At 34.8% G+C, this 20,919-nt stretch overlaps 2 protein-coding genes across 2 annotated transcripts; both read right to left on the reverse strand.

Moving 5' to 3' along the window:
• Positions 1-256: 256 nt before the first annotated feature.
• On the reverse strand, positions 257-5,048 carry LOC111023534 (uncharacterized). Its single transcript, XM_022300996.2, has 3 exons — positions 4,650-5,048; positions 2,210-2,348; positions 257-691 (listed from the first exon to the last, which is right to left on the reverse strand). Exons 1-3 carry the CDS (start codon positions 4,998-5,000, stop codon positions 507-509), a joined length of 675 nt encoding a protein of 224 aa, XP_022156688.1. The 5' UTR covers positions 5,001-5,048; the 3' UTR covers positions 257-506.
• A 2,337-nt stretch (positions 5,049-7,385) lies between these two features.
• Positions 7,386-12,578, reverse strand: LOC111023514 (ras-related protein RABC1). Its single transcript, XM_022300972.2, has 7 exons — positions 12,422-12,578; positions 12,057-12,264; positions 11,095-11,163; positions 10,183-10,248; positions 9,836-9,957; positions 8,056-8,184; positions 7,386-7,722 (listed from the first exon to the last, which is right to left on the reverse strand). Exons 2-7 carry the CDS (start codon positions 12,190-12,192, stop codon positions 7,615-7,617), a joined length of 630 nt encoding a protein of 209 aa, XP_022156664.1. The 5' UTR covers positions 12,193-12,264; positions 12,422-12,578; the 3' UTR covers positions 7,386-7,614.
• Positions 12,579-20,919: the final 8,341 nt, after the last annotated feature.

The following is a 20,919-nucleotide window of genomic DNA, read 5'->3' on the forward strand; positions in this document are numbered from 1 at the left end:
ATCAGTGCATATAGTCACAGCAAGAAGACTTTTCAGCGTGAAAGAAAAGCCTTTCTAAATTGTGACTTCCATTTCCAAGTAGTAGGGGTCAATCGACGTTCAAAATAACTAATGACGATTTTGATGCCTCCATTATCCAGCCGTGCGCTCATAGTTTTTCTGCTCCAAACACACTCTTTACGGTTGCCAATACTTGGGAAAGCAAAATGAAAGAGTACCGAATAGACTAAAATCATCCCCATTGCATCTAAGGACATGAATGGAATGAGCATTTCAGTAAAATGAAGATATCAATTTATATTACAAGTTAAGGAATAAGAGATTAAATATAAACAATTTTCAACTACTTACATGGTATTTGTAGTTAGACAAGCATAGAGTGTACAGTCGTTTACCGATGTCACTCTCAAGTACCCTATAGACTATTAATAAACTTTGTATAAACTTACAAAATGAGGAATTGAGAATTATGATCCCACGAGCTGTATATATATTATCACAAGTGCCTAAGAAAGCGTTAAGAAATGTTGCAAAGAACTAATCAAACTAGGAGGCCAGTGCTTTGTTTCTTTCACATATGAGATATCCACGTAATGAGGATCAAGCAGAGTCGCAATGGTGAACTGATTTTCAGCGAGCAACGGAGCGTGTTTGTCCACATATAAAGCTGCGGCCAGTGCGGCATGAACTTCTGCAAAACAATATACTGATACATCAAGGCCAGTACACATGATTCTTTATGGCTACATAGCCTTGTGTGCTACATATTACCAAAATATAGTAAATGCAGGATATGCATAAGAAAAGAGACACCAAGGAAGAAATTTTATTTATCAACTTGAACTGTATAGTTAACAGTTCGGTCTTTTAGTAGTCGTTTGGTACATTTCTGGTTTTCATTTCCATTTCCTCTTTCTAGAATTTTGGGAAACAAGTAACTTTTTATGTTTCACCCCTCTCATTTTTAAGAAACGTTCCCAAAATTGTGTACAAACTTTGAAAACAACAAAAACTAATTACTTTTTTCTATTTCCAATTTTCCAAACAATATTTTATTGTTTTTGGCTTATAAAATGCATAATTTTTGGATAGGATATAAAATGCATAAATAAATGTTAAAAAATGTAATATAACAAAAAAATTTATGATACTTTATTTAAAAATTTAATTTTGATGTAAAATTTTTATTTTTTAAATTAATATTTGAGAGAATAGGGAACAAGAAATGGTTATCGAAGAAATTTTTCATTCTTGTATCTTATTCTCTCTCTTTTATTGTAAAATAGGTATAATAAACAAGAAACAGGTACCAAAGACATTTCTACTTTTTCTTTCTTACAAATTTGGACAACAAGATTCAAGAATCAATATAAAAAATAAGATACAAGAAACAAGAAATGAGACCATTAAGGCTTGGTTGGTAACATTCCCGTTTTTTGTTTCTCATTTCCAATTTTATTAAGAAATCTAAGTATTTGACAACTATTTATATTTCTTATTTCTCATTTTTTAGAAACGTTTACAAAATTGTATAGAAATTTTGGAAACAACAAAAACAAGTTTCTATTTTTTGTTTCTGTTTCCCATTTGTTCCAACGTAAACAAAAATTTTGTTTTATCATTCTTGCATCCATGGGTGTTGGAGACCTAAAAAAAGGAAACAGAAACAAGAAACAGGAACGTTACCAAACGAGCCCTTACTAAACCGACCTTTAGTTTCTACATGAATTGAAACACACAACTAGTTTCTAAAGAGCATTTTGAATTTCACACTACATATTAATGATGTTTAACAGAACTTATCACTGCCACCCAGAAAAGAAAGAGAGAGAATCCCTGTAAACATTAGTTGTAGGATGGGAACATTACAGCCCTAAATCATCCATTTGATGTATAAAAACACAATCTTTACTCCTGAATTTGGCCATGCGTATCATTTTGCCATAAACTTTCAATTTCATCACACTAACCTTAAACTTAGATAAGTGTTTTTACTTTAAATTTGAATAAGTATTACAAGTTTTACCTTCCGACAAAGCTTCGCTTGAAGAATCATTAGAAAAAATATTCTCAGTACATTCAATTAGTAATAAAAATTGTAAGGTCTAAGTTTTCTTTTTTTAGCTAAAACTGTTGTTTCATCTAGGTCTTGGGCCTTTTCGGTTTGTAGGTCTAGAATCCAAAATTTGTGGAAAATCTATTCAAGTACCTGGATATCCCTTCAATGATATGGAAACATCCTCCATCTCAGCAATTGCTTCTTCTCGGTCACCAATTTCATACAGCGCCAAGGCTCTGCCTACTCGGGCATAGTCCGAGAAAGCAAAATCTTTATATTTATCAATTACCTGATATGAGACAAGAACTATCAATTACCTGATATGAGACAAGAACGAAGCTTGCATTTTTAATGAGAACTTAAATCAAAATATGTTGACTTGACATGTAAGTATATTTCTTTCAATAAAATGATGGATGCAGATTGACAATGAACTTCAAGGGAAAAGGATTCTAACGTCTTCCTCTCACATGCTAATCCACTTCATTTTGATTTTTCTTAAACAAAAGATCAAATTAATATCATCAAATTTTTGCTGCCTTTAGTTTGATTCTCAAAACAACAGTCAGAGAGAAGTATGAGACAACTATTTGTATTTTAGTAGCATTTAGTTTTACTCACAAAATTATTACTTCTCCAAATTGAGTTAAACTCCTATATTCCATCACAACCTGCAGAACTTGGAACAATTTCTCGATAAATAAGACAAAATTTTGCTTTCTATTTCTTATACTTTTAAACAGACGCATTTTATGTTAATTGTTTGGTATTATCTCTATCGAAACCTCACTTCGAAACAGTATTTTCGAGGCACAAGGCGCACCTCAAGGCGACAAGTCCTTTGATTGCCTAGACAAGTCCTTTTAAACAGTGTTTTCGATCAAAGGACTTGTCGCCTAGAGGCGAGAGGCGATAAAAAGGCGACGCCCGACTGAAGCGAGGCACATTTAATAAAATAATAAATAAATATTATCTATAGTAATTTTAGTAAAAATAAAATACTCTAAATGCAAATATTTGTACAACCATTTAATGTGCAAATAAAGTTTAACTTAAATAATTAAGAAAAATTAAAAATAAGTTCAAATATTTAAGAAAAATTAAAAATATAAATTCAAAAAAAAAATTAGTAGACAGTGGTTAAATAGAAAGATATAAAAACATTTGTATTTAAATTAAACCATGCATTAAAATAGGGAGTGCTTATTGTCATTGGGAAGTGTTGCCACCAGATGGCAATTTTATTGCAGGTGTGTATTTTCTAGCACCAGCACTTGTTTAGTGTGGCTTGGAAATATAAAAAAAGAAAAGGAGAGCGGCTTGGAAATGTAAAAAAAGAAAAGGAGAGAAGAACCGAAGCGACATGATTTCAATTTGCAGGTTTTTCAAATTTCTCTTCAATTCTTCTTCCATTATTCTCCAACCTCTTCCTTGATTCTTCTTTTTCTCCAACTCTTCTTCTTTGTTTTCTACTGTTCTATTGTTTGGTTCTTTTCTTTCTTAAATTTTAATTCTTCTATTGTTTGGTTTTTTTCTCAATTAAAGAATTGACGAAGAATAATTGAATAATTGAAGAAGAATTGAAGCAAACATAGGAAGAATCGAAGAGAAAAATCGAAAAACTTATAATACAAGGACGAAAGTGGTGGACACAGCGAAGGAGGTGTGGGTATTTTGATTTTGGGTTGTGGATATTCGGTTTTCAGGGATGCTTTTTGTGGGTTTTTAACATAAAAAGAAAAAAAAAAAAGCAGCGTGAAACACCTCGCTTCAATGAGGCGCTCGCCTCGTCATAAGGCGAGGGCGCGGCCAGGTGCAGGGAGGCGCACCAAGGCGAGCACCCGGTTGAAGGCGCTCGCCTTGGCACCATTTAAGGCGCTCCCAGGCGAAATCGCCTTGCCTCTCGCCTGAGGCGCTCGCCTAGGTGCGCCTCGAAAACACTGCTTCGAAATTTGATTTTTGTAGAAAGAAAGTTCCCTTGGATACAACTTATCATTTAAAAAGAAAAAACAGATAAATACCCTTTTCCATAAATCTCCATGTTCTGGACATTTTGTAAGCCTCATTGATTTTATTCCATTGAGTCCCAAAAACTATCAATATGCTTGAGACTTGAAAATTCCAACTAGATGAATGAAATCACAGAACCACTCTAAAAAATTGGTGGAAAGACTGAAAACATCCCAATGGATCACCATATACGTAGGGCTATTATTTAGAAAGCATAAGAATTTCATTCTAGCATGTGTCTCACCTTCAAAGCAGAACTACTATTATTATTATTTCTTTTTCCTGAGACCGAGAGTTGGAGTTTTGCTTCCCTATACCCAAGCACACTTGCGCTATATCAAGGGTTTTTGGTATCAATGGTTCAAATTTGAGATATCTAAACCAGAATGATCAAGAGGTTTCAAGTACCGACCGGGCTGCCCCATGCGGGCTCAAACCAGAACTACTTTATGCATTCTACTATCCTATGAAATTTCCTAAAATTTTCCAGTGAAAGTCATCTGTGCAATTTCTCTCCATCCCATTTCTATTTGACTAATATATGAAATCTAGCCGATAATGCAGCAAAGCTAGTGAGAACCTGAGTGAAGTAGAGAAGAGCACGATTGAAATCACCAAGAGCTTGCAACTCCCTGCCTTTATCAAGAAGCTCCACGGCCTCTGATACTCTGCGGGAGACGGCGGCACTGGCGTCCCTCTCAGAGGGAGTGACAGGGTTGAATCCCTCGAGAGCACCGCAAGAACTCGGTAGAATCGGATTGGTGGGAATGGGGAGCACAAAAGCGGTGGCTGTGGGGAGGGAGAAGAGGAATAAACGGCGGCTCGGCAATCGATTGAGTGGTTTTGAAGGTTTAGGGTTAGGGTTTGATGAAGAAGAAGAAGAGGGAAAGGGAAGATGGGGAATCAGAACTCTTGCAGTTGCAGAATTCATGTCTGTTGATTTGGTTTTGGTGGCAAAACTTCAGCCTTATTTTCCTATTTTCCATAATAAATTCACACAGTTTTATCAATTTTGATTTTTGTCTCTCAAAAGTGATTTTTTCTTAGTCTCATTCTTTTTTTTTTCTTTTTTTTTTCATAATTACAGCTTAACACTAGGCTATTTTTTATTTTATTTTATTGTTATTTTTTTATTATTTTTTATTTTTATTTTTTTGAAAATGAGTCTATTTTGTATTAAACAACTTTTTTTTATATACAATTTGGATTAATTTTGCAAATAGGAATAAAACATTAGTGAGTATAGAAATTAAAATAGACAATTTTTTAGTATAAAATATAAATGGACAAAAAGGGAAGTACAAGAGATTTTTCTTTTTTAAGATGAACAAATTAGGATTTTAACTTATATATAATTTCTCTAATAGCCTTAATTTCTAATTTATGTAAATTTTAGAGTAAAATACACTTTTTGATCTTTAAATTTGTGGATATGTTTTTTTTTATCTTTTAAGTTTAAAAAACTAACAGTTTGGTCTTTGATTTTTAGAAAATAGTTCTAAAACGGATATGTTTCTATTTGGTTTTAAGTTTAAAAAACTAACGGTTTGGTCTTTGATTTTTAGAAAATAGTTCTAAAACGGATATGTTTCTATTTGGTCTTTAAGTTTAAAAAACTAACAGTTTGGTCCTCGATTTTTAAAAAATAGTTCTAAAAGGATCATGAAGTCAAGGATGGTGATCTAGACATTTGAGGTACTAAGTGATATTTGCTAATGAACTATTTTAAATGATGTGGCATTTGTGCCTTTTTAAAAAAAAAATCTAAATTCTTCTAATTAATTCATGGTTATACAAACGAATTCTCTGGAATCCATCACCCTTGGAAAAGTTAAGATATTTCTAAAGCATTTTCTTTAGATATTTATTCACAATCTTCAAGAAAAATCTAGAAAGAACTATTTTGTACAGATACCTGGAGAAAGCTTACAAATATCCCAAAATATTTCATCGATTTCATAACGTTCCCGTGTCCGAGCCATTCCCTAAAACTCTTAATCTCCATAGAGCTCCATCACACCAACTACCCTACCTCCTATGGAGTAACCTTTCATCGACCATCTTTTTGTTTGACAGCGTTTTTAATTATCACTTATTTCCTAATGAAAATATAACAAACTACATAACAAAAAATTCCTAAACCATATACAAATCATTATAATATGGTTGATCTGTCATATATACCATCTAAATGTACTAGAAAAAAATACTATGACTGACATATAATATATACAAGTTCTTATGTTCTTTATACTGTATTTGATATATACCATCTATTGGCACTAATGTACTAATGTACTGGATTTATACTGTATTTTATGTTCTAATGTACTAATTTTACAATTGTAGTTCATTTGGAAACTCGTATACATTTCAATTCATTTTGTTTATCGCTTGTAATATTCCATATTTGTTCACTTCTTGACCTCCTAATCATTTTGTCTAACAATTTTTTTATTATCACCAATTCAAAAAGTAACTCCGGTAAAACATGCAACATGACTGTTTTGTACGAGAGTTTGAACCTCCCACTCATGTTGACATGTAACATAGTCATTAAATCATATATTCAATACTATATGCAATGTATATCTGATATGAAACATATATTAGGATTTCTAACATTTATAAGAGGTCGAATATAAAACATTTGCATACCAAAATGTTTGCACATATAACAAAAAACACAGAACAAATTAGATTTTACATAGGAAATTTATAATTCACCCTCTTAATATTGGAAATTTTGACTTTTACTCTCCTCGATGTCTAAATTGCTCCTCCAAGTCATTGGCAACTCATTAAATATCATGTAAACTCCATCACATTGAACACTCACTAAGAGTATATAATTGAAAAATATTAAGACATAATAACTAGATTGAAACCTTTTAAACAATAAAAGTTAGATTAAAAAAACATTCACCTATTAAGGATTAAAACATATATTTCATAAAAAAAATTGCAAGAATCAAACAACCGAGCTAGAGACTCTTAACTATATATAGAAGGAAAAGGACTTATTCTTCCCTTTCTACGGAATCCAAACTCGACATTCATTTGGTCCAACATTGAACTCGACCTTAGAGGAGAGAACACCTACAGATTGCAGTCTTTCCAACCCCTCATGTTCTATACCACTTATAAGAATATGTTCGAATCTGAACATAGCTTAATAGATATGACACCTATTACTGGCATGCTGTCCTAGACTCAATAGACAGGAGTGTAAAGACGAATGGCAGAAAAAAGAAAGGTCAATTCAACAGTGAATTCTTCGACTACAATGATAAACAAAACAAAAGTAGACAAGAAAGACATGAAATCATCATGTATCTTCTTATATTTCCTTTTTCAACTTTTCCCTGTACAAGAAAGCCAGCAAGAAGACGAGACCATTTTCAACTTCCTAACATAATTTGTGAGGAGAGATATAATAAAACTGTAACACCATGCTTTTAACTGTAACACCATGCTTTTCTACTATGGTTTTACAATAATTTAGAAAACAACCAGCAAATAAAGTTAGAGATAATGAATCAATTTCAGCAACAACTGCTTGTGGATGCGTCGGGCTGTGGAGGCTTTTCCTTGAAAATGTTCCTTCTCACTCCTTTAGAGCCTTCAGATAAAAGGCTGGGCGTATCGAGAATCTGCATATAAGATTCCTTATTATCATGCTTTGTCATCCACGCAAATGTCCAGTAAATCAGTAAATTAGCATATTAATTCAAGATGTCAAAAAAGGAAAATAATCAATCTTAAAACACGACTTCTCAAGAGGTTCAAAAAAATTTCCATTATCTAGCAACTCTCATTAATCTTAACCTATAACCAGGAATGCGACATTTTTTTTTCCCTTTGATAATATCAGAAATGTGAGTGTCACAACTGGGGAAGTGACACGTTCCTGATGGTCACAAATCAATTATATGAATCCTTTGACCGAAAAGTGAACTAAAAATCGTACTAAAATGATAATCTACCTTTAGAACAAGTTCTTCAAAGCATTGTTGTACATTAACTCGAGTTTTGGCACTGCATTCTATAAAAAGACAACCATATTCCCTGGCCATGTCAATTCCCTCCTTCTTTGTTACCGTCCTATAACTTTCCTGAGAAAGAAAAATCCAGATACAAAATGAATTAGATGCAGATAATGAAGAACTATATCAGAAGAGATTAAAAGGGTCTCAGATAAACCTAACTTCACAATATAATCATGTCCATTAAAAAGCAAAACCATCATTTATGACAAGGTGTGACCTGACTGCAGAGTAAAAGGAACCAGAAATCGGTTCCTTTTGATGCATCTCAACTACAAAGACTATTCCCATTTTGCACGTCAATTTTAAATAAAATCCATACAAAAAACGAAATAAAGCATGAAACCACCGCAGTAATAATTCCTTCTTGAGAAAATATCAAAGGAATTACTTATTTTATTTCAAAGTCTTGGTTGATAGTTCATTTTTAACCATCAACTGAGTACTAATTACTCATAGATGACACCAATTCCCATTGTATAGCCCTTAGCCATTCTTCTTTCTTTTCTCTTTTCCAATCTTTGTGCAACCTTGCTTTTGTTCTTTCATTCTTCCCATTGAAAGTTCAATTTTTTGTTACAAAAAATGCAACTGGAACACTGTTAGTTATATCAATTTGAAATGTTCCTCCAAATGTAACAGGGAAATGAGAAATGTAATTCCTCTGAAATGATATGGCCTAATTAAAGTCGTTGAAAAGAATTGATAATAGCATGAAGGGTCAAGTTGAATTTCATTTAGAGGTAAGGATTTGAACACTTAATCTTTAGCACAAATGTATGATACCTTAACCAGTTGCCCAGATTGGCAAAAATAATAAAGAAGATTCAAAATGTTGCCTTAATAAACTATTTTGGTAAAAATGCATCTGATTATCTTAACCTCACTTCATTAAAAGGACACAATAAGTTAGAGAAGATATCCATGGATTCCAAAAAGAAAAGGGATCTCAGTCTTTATTTTAATAAATGAATTGAAATTTTTTCAATAGGAAAAAGAAGGAATTGAGCTGAACTACCTAATTGGCAAATTCCTAAATTTTTTAAAGAAATATATTTCTTTTCTAATAAGAAACCGAACTTTTCATTGAGACAAACAAAAACAAAAACAAAGACAAAGACAAGGGCATACAAAAACAACAATCCAGAAAAAGAAAGTCAGCCTAAATAAATGGCTTCCAATCCAAAAGAATAGAACCTAACTAATAATTACAAAACAAATTCGAAACAGACCTCATAAGAAGACATTAAACCTTATGAGGTCCCAAACAGACTCCCATTCTCTCTCCACCCCCTAAAGATTCTAACTTTTCTTTCCAACCAAATACCCCACAAAATCCCAAAATTTTTATTTTTTAAAATATAAATAAAAAATATAACTCGTTTCTAAAACTAAATTATTGTTACAAACGACAATGGAATTCCATTGGAAGTGAATTTCCAATTTTGAATTCATACATTCCAAACAACTCAAATCAAAAATACTTTGGCTTCTGAAAAATCACTTATTCATAACTTAAATTACGTTCAAAAAGTTCTCAATATTTAACTTGAATTTTCATTTGGCATGGGAATTTCAATTTACTATACATTTGATCAGTTAATCAATATCCACACAAATGTCACACACTAACCCAAGTCACTGTAATAAGAAATATGTTAAAGCCCGCCAGCTGCTTCAGGCATATGGATACTTTCAAATGGAAGTTGAAGACGCATACCTTATCAACTTTGTTTCCAACAAGCATCTTGATGCAGTCTTGATTTGTTGAATATAGGTCTATTTCCTTCGCCCATACCTCAGACAGATTTGTGAATGTCTCTCTCCGTGTAACATCATAAACTGCCACAGTTGACCTTTCATGTCAAAATCAAGACTAGAAGACAGAAAAAGCAATTGCAAAATATTGGATAGCCAAACAAGTGAACGACTTACAATTTGATAAAATCATTAACATTTTTTTAAACTAATCACATCTAAGATATTTACAATTTTAGAATATTGGAGACAACATTTTATTAGTTCAGTCTTTAAAATAATCACGTAAAAGGGGGGAATAAAACACACCCATAATGATCCCTTGAGCACCTCTGTAGTACGAACTCGTCAATGTTCTGAATCTCTCCTGCCCAGCTGTAGGATTGAACATTTAGTTAGACTTTATAGAATTCCTTACTGTGAGATGTGATGAACGTTTATTTCATGCAGATTCAGTACAAGAAAACATTTAAGAACTGAACATTTAGTTAGACTTTACAGAATTCCTTACTGGGAGATGTGATGAACGTTTATTTCATGCAGATTCAGCATTCAGTACAAGAAAACATTTAAGAACTGAACATTTAGTTAGACTTTGCAGAATAGATTTGTTTGAGACATAATACTAATGATAACAAGTTTCTAAACTCAATGAAATAGCTCTAGTATGGTATGACGAATCAACATCAATTTTTGCCATCTAGATCTGTTTTTCAATTGATTAAATTTATTATCTTGTCAATGCCATTTAATTATGCCTCATAGTTCATATATCAAATTGTTCTACTTCTATTATTAACACAGGAAAAAAATATGAAGAATTAAGGATTACTGCACAGATTTCCTACTAGATTCCAGCTTCGGATTTCCAACTAGATTCCAACATTCTATGGTGGAGTTCATGATCAGGTCGTGTGGTAAAATTCCGTGCTGAACAAAAAACAAAATATGACAATGGCCAAAACTGAACGTATCTATAACTTATTTATCCATGTGCCTATTCTTCAATATTGTATTTAAACAATTGAAATTGATTATTAATTATGAAACTTCTGGTAAATTAATCAGATTACTTGTCCATTACGTGCTTCTCTGAAAAACATGTACTTTGTATGTGTGAGAAAGAGAATAGATTTCTCTCAAAAAATAAAAGGGAGGAAGAGGAAAGAATAGAAGAATGTCATGCCTATGAAAATAATGTAGTTGGGCTAGCTTAGTTACCTGTATCCCAAATTGCAAGCTTTAGCTTCTTACCCCCAGCAGTAACATACTTTACCTTGAAATCCACACCTGAGCAAGCAAAATAACAATCAATTAAGTAGAATTGTCTTCTATTTCTCTAATGGTTGTCCTGTCATTGCAAGGCGGATTACGTCGACATGAGCCAAGCTTGTGACAATTTGCATTTTAATCAACCCAACACAATGAAACATGTATCTCAAGGATTATAATAAAATTCATTTCAAATTATCAATTTTGTTAATTTTAACTTAATAAAAGGAATGGCATATAATCCATCATTTCAATTAATCATCTTGAAATTCAGCCAAATTTACACAGGTATAGAGACAATCTTTTCTATTTCGTAGCCCCACAAAAACACAAACACATACACACAGATTACACTGCACTGGTTAGTAAGCAGAAACAGAATTCAGAACTCTAAATGACCAGTAATAGTAAAGCTGGTAGAAACAATATTAACAATTAATAAAATGCCTACAATGAAGCTCTTTTTGTAGTGCTATAATGCTCATCCTGCAAATAATGCTATAATACTTATCCTGCAATACGAAGAAAGAAAAATCAACCATACATTACTTCAAAAAGGTTACATTCCGTTAACAAATTATCTATTCATGACTTCTCATTTTGGCATTTCAGACATTTGCCTTGATTGTCTAAGAGCTCATTCTGGTCTTTGATGATTAACAATTTCATTCTTCATTTTCTTAACCATGACCCTCTGGATTTTCTCTTTCGTTTAATTTGTTGCCCTCAATCCCATGCAGAATGTGAAGAAAGTGAAACATCAACATTTTCTCTAAAATGATACTCCAATGTTTCGGCAGCAAACAACCGATTGTCTACGTCCATTTCCAACAAAATGAGCAAGATCCCACAAAATGAAAGAAAAATTCAAAATAATTTTCAACAAAACGATCTGTAATGGCGGAACTTACCGATTGTTGGTGAGAGATCCTCGAAGCTATCAGAAGTGAAACTCAATAGCAGACTACTTTTACCAACCCCCGAGTCCCCAATCATCAACAACTTGAACAAGTAATCAAACTCAGATTGATTCGACGACGAATCCATCAAATCCGCCCTCCAATGAGCCCAACCCAATCAATATCTTTATCAAAACAAGATCGCTACCAGATTACGCACCTAATCAAAGAAAAGAAAATAAAAAAAATCTAAGTGGATTCATACAAACCGAAACTGCATATGCCATCATCAATTAAAAAAGAATGATCGGCTCCAGAAATAGAATTGAATGAATCACAATCAAATTAACGCCGTTCAAATAGAGAAGATTTCATACCAATCTAATGGGAATCGATTGCGCGTCCAATGAAGGAGGAAAAAGAAACGAAGAATTTGAAGAACTCCTCGATCTGTGTTTCTTATTCTAATCTTCGTGGTGGTGAAGGTTATAGAATTAGAAAAAGGAATTGCAATTGAAAACGCCGAGTCAACTCAGAGGAAGTAAAGCAACCACAAAAAAACTTCGTTTTAATTCCATTTTTATTGTTTAATATTTACTGAATTACATTGCAACGTTTTGCGAGTTGGTTAATTTGAAAAACATCAGAAATATAAGGCTTTATTTATTTAGTGTAATTTTAAAATGTAAGATAATTAATCAAATATTTTAAGTTTTTTTTTTTACTTTTTACTAGTGACATCAATTTATCTTTAATTATTTAATTCTATATATTTTCATTATAATATTGAAAAACAAGTTTGTTATACGCTCAAATATGCACGTGGACTAATCCCCAAGCACCACATTGGATGGAGGGCCCAAGTCCAAACTCGATAAGCCAAGATGAGAAGATCTGCATGTCCCCAAGACGAGCAACTATGCTCCAGAGAGAACGTTGATCAGTATTCAGGAAGAGATCGAGGATGAATCGCATCCATCCTACTTGAAGCACTCCACCACGAATAAGAGTATTTGGGTTGGATGTCCATTCTCCTTGGGAAAAGACTACCCAACTGGGCATCCACTTACATTTGGCAAAAGTATGGGTTTGGCATGATAGGTTAGCGGAAGTATAATGTCACTTGTGAAAGCATCATTGTGGCTTGTTTGGAACGCTACCCAACGATATGACCCGAATCTCTGAAAGCATGTTTTCCCAAAATGATCTCCTATAAAAGGAGGCGTCTAACCCATCTCAAAGGTATACAACATCTTGCTCCATACTATGGCTCTCCTCTTAACTCTTTCGAATTGAGTTCTAACTTAGGCATTAAAATGAATTAGGCAGAGCACCACACCGGTGTTTAGCATGCTGCCACACAATCTTCCATCAGTCACGTCGCAGAACAAAATGAACACAATTAACGAGACTTTTTATAATCTTTCGAAAAAGCCCTACATAAATGCAAAAATTCTTTTTCTCTTTTTTATATAACATTACAAATTTCATTAATGATTGTGGACTGCCACATGGCCTATATAATGGTCATATTTCACTTGGGCTCCATTTGAGATGGAGAAGAAATTCTAGAAATCCAAAGAACAATTTCATTTGAATGAAGATTATGAGCTAATTTATTTGTCGTTCTCTGAACATGCAAAAAGGAGACATTACAGAGAGTGGCCATCAAACAGATATCTTGAATAAAGTTATTGAGATTAAATGTAATTAGTTAGAGGTTAGTTACGTGTAGATTAAACCGTTGTATTCTATTTATTAGGTGGAACTTATTATTATTTCAATAATATGAGAGAGGAGCTAAAGTGAGCATAATTTCACGATAATTGACATCTATCTCCAACAAGAGGTTGTGAGTCCGAATCCTCACCTCTACATATTGTAAAATTTCAGCCTACCGTACTGAATCAATTGAATCAGTTTTCTTATTGTGATTGTGGGTGTAAACCCATTAAATATACATCACGAAGGACTCTTTCACATTGTAAATTTGACTTTTGGGTATATTAGGAAAGTAATTAAAGTAAAATAAAAGAGATATGTCAACAATAATATATAGCAAATAAAGAATAATTGTAATTACTCAGCTAAGAACCTGTCTTTGATCTGGTACCATGGGTGCTACACACCAAAAATTCATCTAAATATCGGTGATTTTACATTTTTCCTCAAGCTTGTTTCGTAGCGAACAAAAAGGATTGTTGGCTAATGGTTTGGTAAAGATGTCAATTATTTGTTGAGATGTATATATCTAGTAATGAGAGTTCCTAATGCCACCTTTTTCGAACAAAGTGATAATCCATTTCAACATGTTTGGTTCTAGAATGGAATACTGGGTTGATAGACATGTGGAGAGCACTCATGTTATCGCAGAAAATTTCTCGAAGAATGAATGTGATCCATGTAAGTTTAGCTGCAGTGGTGGCCATGGCTCAATATTCAGCTTTTATACTTGATCGAGCAACGGTAGTTTGTTTCTTTGACAACCATGAGATGCAATTTGATCCTAGGAACACACAGTACCTTGTTGTGCTTCTTGTTTCTTTGCATCCTCCTAGTTTGCATCACAAAAAGCATACAAATTCATAGAACTATTATTGTAAAATGTTATGCGATGGTTTAGTGTACCTTTCAAATATCTCAAAATGCGTTTCACAGCTATAAGATCTTTCATTGTGGGATGTTGTAAGTGTTGGCAAACTCTATTAACAGATTGTCTGGCCTAATGAGAGTAAGATATTGTAAGGAACCTACGATATTTCTATATTCTTTAACATGAACTTTATTAGAATCATTACTCAATTTCGTTATTGTGCTGGACATTGGAGTGTTAATAGAGGTAGCTTCTAGCATCTTAGTTTTCACAAGGATATCTCTAGTGTACTTCTCTTGAGTGAGCATGAGTTCATGTGTGTCGTGATGCACTTCTATTCCAAAAAAGTACGTAGAGTTCCAAGATCTTTTACTGCAAACTCAGATCCAAGTTTGACTATATGTTGTTGAATATTGAACAGTTGGAAAAAGCCCGATCCCGCATTAACCGGTTTGGAATTAGGTGTAGCTACATCACAAGCTCACGTTTCTACTGCCTGCATTTGTTCTTGTAAGAATTATATCATCTACATAAACAAGCATTAGTAGGATTATTGAGTTTCGATTAAAAATAATGAGTGATGGATCAGAACGATAACATGTGAATCCCATATGCATTAAATAAGTAGCAAGTCAATCAAACCATGCTCTATGTGCTTGTTTTAGTCCATAGATTGATTTCTTGAGTTTGCACACATGGTCAATGAAAGAACGTTAGTCCCGCAGCGAAAACAAAGATCTTGTTCTTGAATTTTAAGGAGAAATGACTACACAATAAAGAGAAAAAAAATAGGGGAAAAGTTTTTCTTACCTTTGAAGAACTTTTTTTCTGTTAAATCAATCACACCATCAATGGATCTTCCCCACTATCTTCTGGACAATAAGAATTTGGTTATATGAGAACCTTCCTTTGAAGAACATAGGAAAAATTTGAGAGAGTTTGTTTTCTTTTTACAAACCAAAAACTAAAGTGGCAACTAGGGGATGCAGTTTTTTTTCTGCATTTAACAATTCACCCACCTCATCACTCCCCCGCTCTCCTACAAAAAGGAAGGAGTGTGGGAAGTTATTAATTAAAATAAATAAAATAATTTAATTAATTAATAATTAGTTTTATTAAATGATTAATATAAGTAATTATTCAAAATACCAATAACTAATTAATAACATGTATTTAAATCAAATTTAAATATAATTCTCTCATCTCATCTTATGCATATTAATTTTAACATATAGTTTTAATATGAATCCAATTCATATTAAATTTTAATTTGAATATTATTCAAATAACTCTCTCATGACAAAATAGAATAATTTTCAATCCAATTCAAAATTAATTTTATAATGTATCAATATACATTACATTAATTTTATCTCATACAATTACCTTTAATTCCCTTTGAACAATTCAAATTTTCTTTAAAACTAAATGTTCTTAACTATCCTTTACGGTCGGGTTTTATGCCTTAAACTCGTGGTTTGTACACATAAAATAATTATTTATTTAATAAAGTTGTTATTGATGTTTCTCTTAGAATTGAATTAACCAAAATCCAATAAACTATCATTTGAGGTTATGTCATGTAACTGGAACAGTATATAACAGATATATAGATATATTTAATATACAACATATATATTTGATATACAGTATATACTCGATTGATATACAGTATATATTCGATATGCAAGTGGATAATGTTCCAGTAGTAACCTAAAGGGTCTATAGTATATGGATAAGGTTGGATACCTTATCTTGGTAACATTATGGATACGACCTACTTTGTAATAGTTACAAATGACTTGATCTACGTCGTTCGTGTGAAGACATGCGTGTGTGGATATCCTATACTAAGTTTGTATAAGACCGAACCACGAAATAATTAATCCTTAGCTTAACACCATTAGCTACTGGATTAATATTTCAATAGGATGACTAGGTAACTCGATCTCAATCCTGAGTGAGTTATGAACTGACGGTCAAAGGAAACGGGGTATGTCAGAGGGTGGTTCTCACCTTGTCGGAACTAACGGTGAAGGAAGACTTTCTTCCGCTGGAGTTGGGTTCGTTAAACATGGTTCTAGGGATGCAATGGCTTCAGACCATGGAGAAGATGGAAGCGGACTGGCCGATGCTCACATTGAAGTTCGACAGAGGAGGGAAAGAGATCGTAATCAAGGGTGATCCCTTCTTGGCCCGCTTGGAAGTCTCGATGAAAAGGTTGGCTAAACAATGGGAAAATCAAGACGAAGGGTATCTGGTGGAGTTGCATGCCCTATCCACCCATCCCGACGAGGATGACGAAATGAAGGAAACTCTGTTACCAATAGTTGAAGAACTGGTACATGAGTACCTGGACATATTCTAGAAACTAGAGGAGCTGCCCCCGAATAGGGAGATTTATCACAGGATACCCTTGAAGGAATGGCAAGCCCCAGTGAACGTTCGTCCCTATTAGTATACGCACGTGCAGAAGGGAGAGAGAGAGGATTTGATTGGCGAACTGCTGGAAGCTGGGATCATCAAGCCAAGCGTCAGCCCGTTCTCCAGTCCTATCATATTGGTGAAGAAAAAGGACTGTAGCTGGCGGTTTTGTGTTGATTACAGAGCCCTAAATAATGTAACCGTGCCGGATAACTTCCCGATCCCAGTGGTAGAAGAACAGCTAGACGAATTACATGAATCAAATGTTTATTCGAAGATTGACCTCAGGTCAGGATATCATCAGATACGAATGGCGGCTGAAGACACTCATAAGACAACCTTCAGGACTCATGATGGACATTACGAGTTCTTCATGATGCCCTTCGAGCTGATTAACGCGCCATCTACATTCCAATCGCTCATGAACAATGTGTTCAGACCTTACCTCCGAAGGTGCGTATTAATCTTCTTTGATGATATTTTTGTCTATAGCACTGACCTGCAGATTCACCTTACACATCTAGCGATTGTGTTTAATACGTTGAGGGAGAACTCCCTATTTGTGAATCTTAAGAAATGTCAGTTTGCGGTAGATCGGATAGAGTATTTGAGATATTGGGTGTCAGCTAAAGGAGTAGAAGCAGATCCAACCAAGGTAGAAGTGAAGTTGAGATGGCTAATCCCCATTAATGTCAAGGAACTCCGAGGATTTTTGGGCTTGACGGGGTATTATAGGAAATTTGTGGCTGACTAAGCCGCCCCTCTCACCCAACTTCTCATAAAAGATGGGTTTCAATGGATAGAGCAGGCAACTGAGGCGTTTGAGAGGCTGAAATGAGCCATGGTGACACTGCCAGTGTTGGTGCTACCGGATTTCAGCATCCCCTTCGTGGTCGAGACAAACACTTCAGGAACGGGGTTGAGGACCATCCTGACACAAAATCAACGTCCAGTAGCTTACTTCAGCCACACCCTGTCACTTCAGAATCAGGCTAAATCAGTCTACGAACGGGAGTTGATGGCTGTCGTCTTGGCAATTCAGCGATGGAGGTCGTGTTGGGACAGAAGTTCGTTGTAAGAACAGATCAGCAGGCATTGAAGTACCTTTTGGAACAGAGGATCATTTAACCGGAATATCAGAAATGGCTTTTAAAGTTACTAGGCTACAACTTCGAGATCCAATACAAGCCCGGGTTAGAAAACAAGGCAGTCGATGCCCTCTCACGGATGCTAACAACTCCCCAACTGACGATTCTAACGACCCCTACTATAATAAACATTGACATAACCCGACGAGAAGTAATAGCTGCCCCATCTGGCCAAGGTGATCGCTGAAGTGGCCGAAGACCCAAAAGGAACAACCAAGTTCCACCTACATCAGGGAACCCTCTACTACAAAAATAGGCTGGTACTTTCAAAATCTTCTACCCTTATTCCTGCAATTTTACAGATGTATCACGATTCAGTGATGGGAGGCCACTCGAGATTTCTGAGAACTTATAAGAGGCTAACAGGAGAGCTCTATTGGCATGGAATGAAGGAGGATGTCAAGAAACACGTGACATAGTGCGAGGTATGCCAAAGGCACAAAACAGAGGCCCTATCCCCTGTCGGACTACTACAACCCCTTCCCCTACCAGATCACATATGGGAGGACGTAACAGTGGATTTCGTGGAGGCTTTGCCGTGATCACAAGGGGATGATACAATCCTTGTGGTGGTGGATCGGTTGAGCAAGTATGCCCATTTCATTCATCTTCGCCACCCTTTTTCTACCAAGACGGTCGCAGCTACTTTTGTCCAAGAGATTGTCCGGCTCCATGGATTCCCACGATCCATCATTTCCGATAGGGACAAGATCTTCCTCAGCCATTTTTGGACTGAGATGTTCCGTCTCCAAGGTACTACCCTGAAGCGCAAACAGCATACCATTATCCGACAGATGGCCAATTGGAAGTTGTCAACCGATGGCTCGAAAACTACCTTCGGTGCTTTAGTAGTGAACACCCCAAGAGTTGGAAGCAGTAGCTATCGTGGGCAGAATACTGGTATAATACGACCTATCACGGGTCTCTCGGGGTTACCCCCTTTTAAGCAGTCTATGGGAGGCCACCTCCGCCACTGATGATGTATGGAGACCAGCGGACACTCAATGACACCATAGCTCAGCAGTTATCATACAGGGATGTGAAACTCAAGTGAAGAGATGTTAATCCCGGAGCGGAACCGGATCTTCGTTGCTGATTTTCGGGATACAAAATCGAATTTCAAAGAAGGAAAATACAGAGGAAATTCAATACCTTTGAAGAACGTTTTTTCAACAAAATTCCGACGAACACCACCACCGAGCCTTCCTCGCTATCCTCTGGGTACGAGATCGTTCTTGTGGGAGAAATTCTTTGGAACCAGAGGGAAAGTTTGATAGAGAGATTGCACGAGAGAAGCTTGAGAGTTCTGTAAAAATCTCTGTTTTATGTAACCTTTCTTGGGTTTTGCAGAAAAAACAGTGACGTGGGGAGTTACCCCACGTCACATAACTCCCCCACTCCCCTGCAATATTGCAGGGGAGTTAATATTAATAATAATATTAATATTAATATTAATATATATATATATATTTATAATATATAATAATAATTAAAATATATATATAATAATTAATATATATATAATTAATTAATCAAATTAATTAATTATTAATCCAATTAATAATTAATAAATATATATATACATAAATAATTAACACTTAATTATTTATAAAATTAAATCATATTCTAAAACATTTCTCTCGTATAACCTATAGTTTTAATGTACATCTTATGCACATTATTTTTAACCTATAGTTTTAATATGAATCTTATTCATATTAATTTTATTTGAATCTCATTCAAATAATATCTCTCATAATATATAGTTTTAATTTACAATTAACTATATATTATAATGTATCAATATACATATAATCCCTTAAGTAATTTGAACAATTCAAATTCTTCCAAAAACTTGATCCTCGTTTTACCCGTTATGAGCTAGCAAGGGGACCTAATGGACCTACAGATCCGAAGCTCCAACGATGCAAGATTAATCGGTCAAACTCATTGACCGAGTTAATCTAGATTCGTTAACTACGGGTCATTCCACTAAAGACCTGCAGTTGCACTCTTCTCATTGCATAATGTTTTCGTGTCCATGGATATACGACCATTAATGACGAGTCAATCCTTCACGAGTGTTCGTAACTCAAGTTGGGTCAAATTACCGTTTTATCCTTGAGTTACATCTTACTCCTTAAACACCACTGCTCCTCTAATGAACAACCCGGTTATGGTCCAACCAATAACCGGAAGTCCCTCTCGGCCAATGAGAGGGTGGGGCCCCTTGTTCAAGTCTCGAAGTCAACATTTAAGGGAACACTCATCTACTCCCCTAAAGTCGGGGAGGAGTGAATTCCATCTTGTGAAGTTATGTTCCCAGCTCCCCACTCGGTCTCGTCCCCAAAATGGTAGGAATGTTGAGTCGGCGACTCGGGTCACTCTCACCCATACAGATCAAAGGACGAGTCCTCACGGGCAGGAGTCCATAACTCACTCAGGATTGAGAATGAGTTGTCTGGTCATCCTAAGAAATGGCAACCTATTAGTTAACGGTGTTACATCTAAAAATTGCCTATTTCGTGGTCCGGTCTTATACAAACTCATTGTATAGGATACCCCCACTCGTATGTCTCCACACGAACGACCTGGATTGAGTCGTCTGTAACCTTTACAGAGTGGGCCGTATCCATAGTGTTGCCAGGATAAGGTACCCAGCCTTATCCATATACTATAAACTCTTTAGGTTATTCACGGGACATTATCC

The sequence above is a fragment of the Momordica charantia genome (genome assembly GCF_013281855.1).
Source record: "Momordica charantia cultivar OHB3-1 chromosome 2 unlocalized genomic scaffold, Mcharantia_2.0 BLBB01000002.1, whole genome shotgun sequence".
In the NCBI taxonomy this organism is placed as follows: domain Eukaryota; kingdom Viridiplantae; phylum Streptophyta; class Magnoliopsida; order Cucurbitales; family Cucurbitaceae; genus Momordica; species Momordica charantia.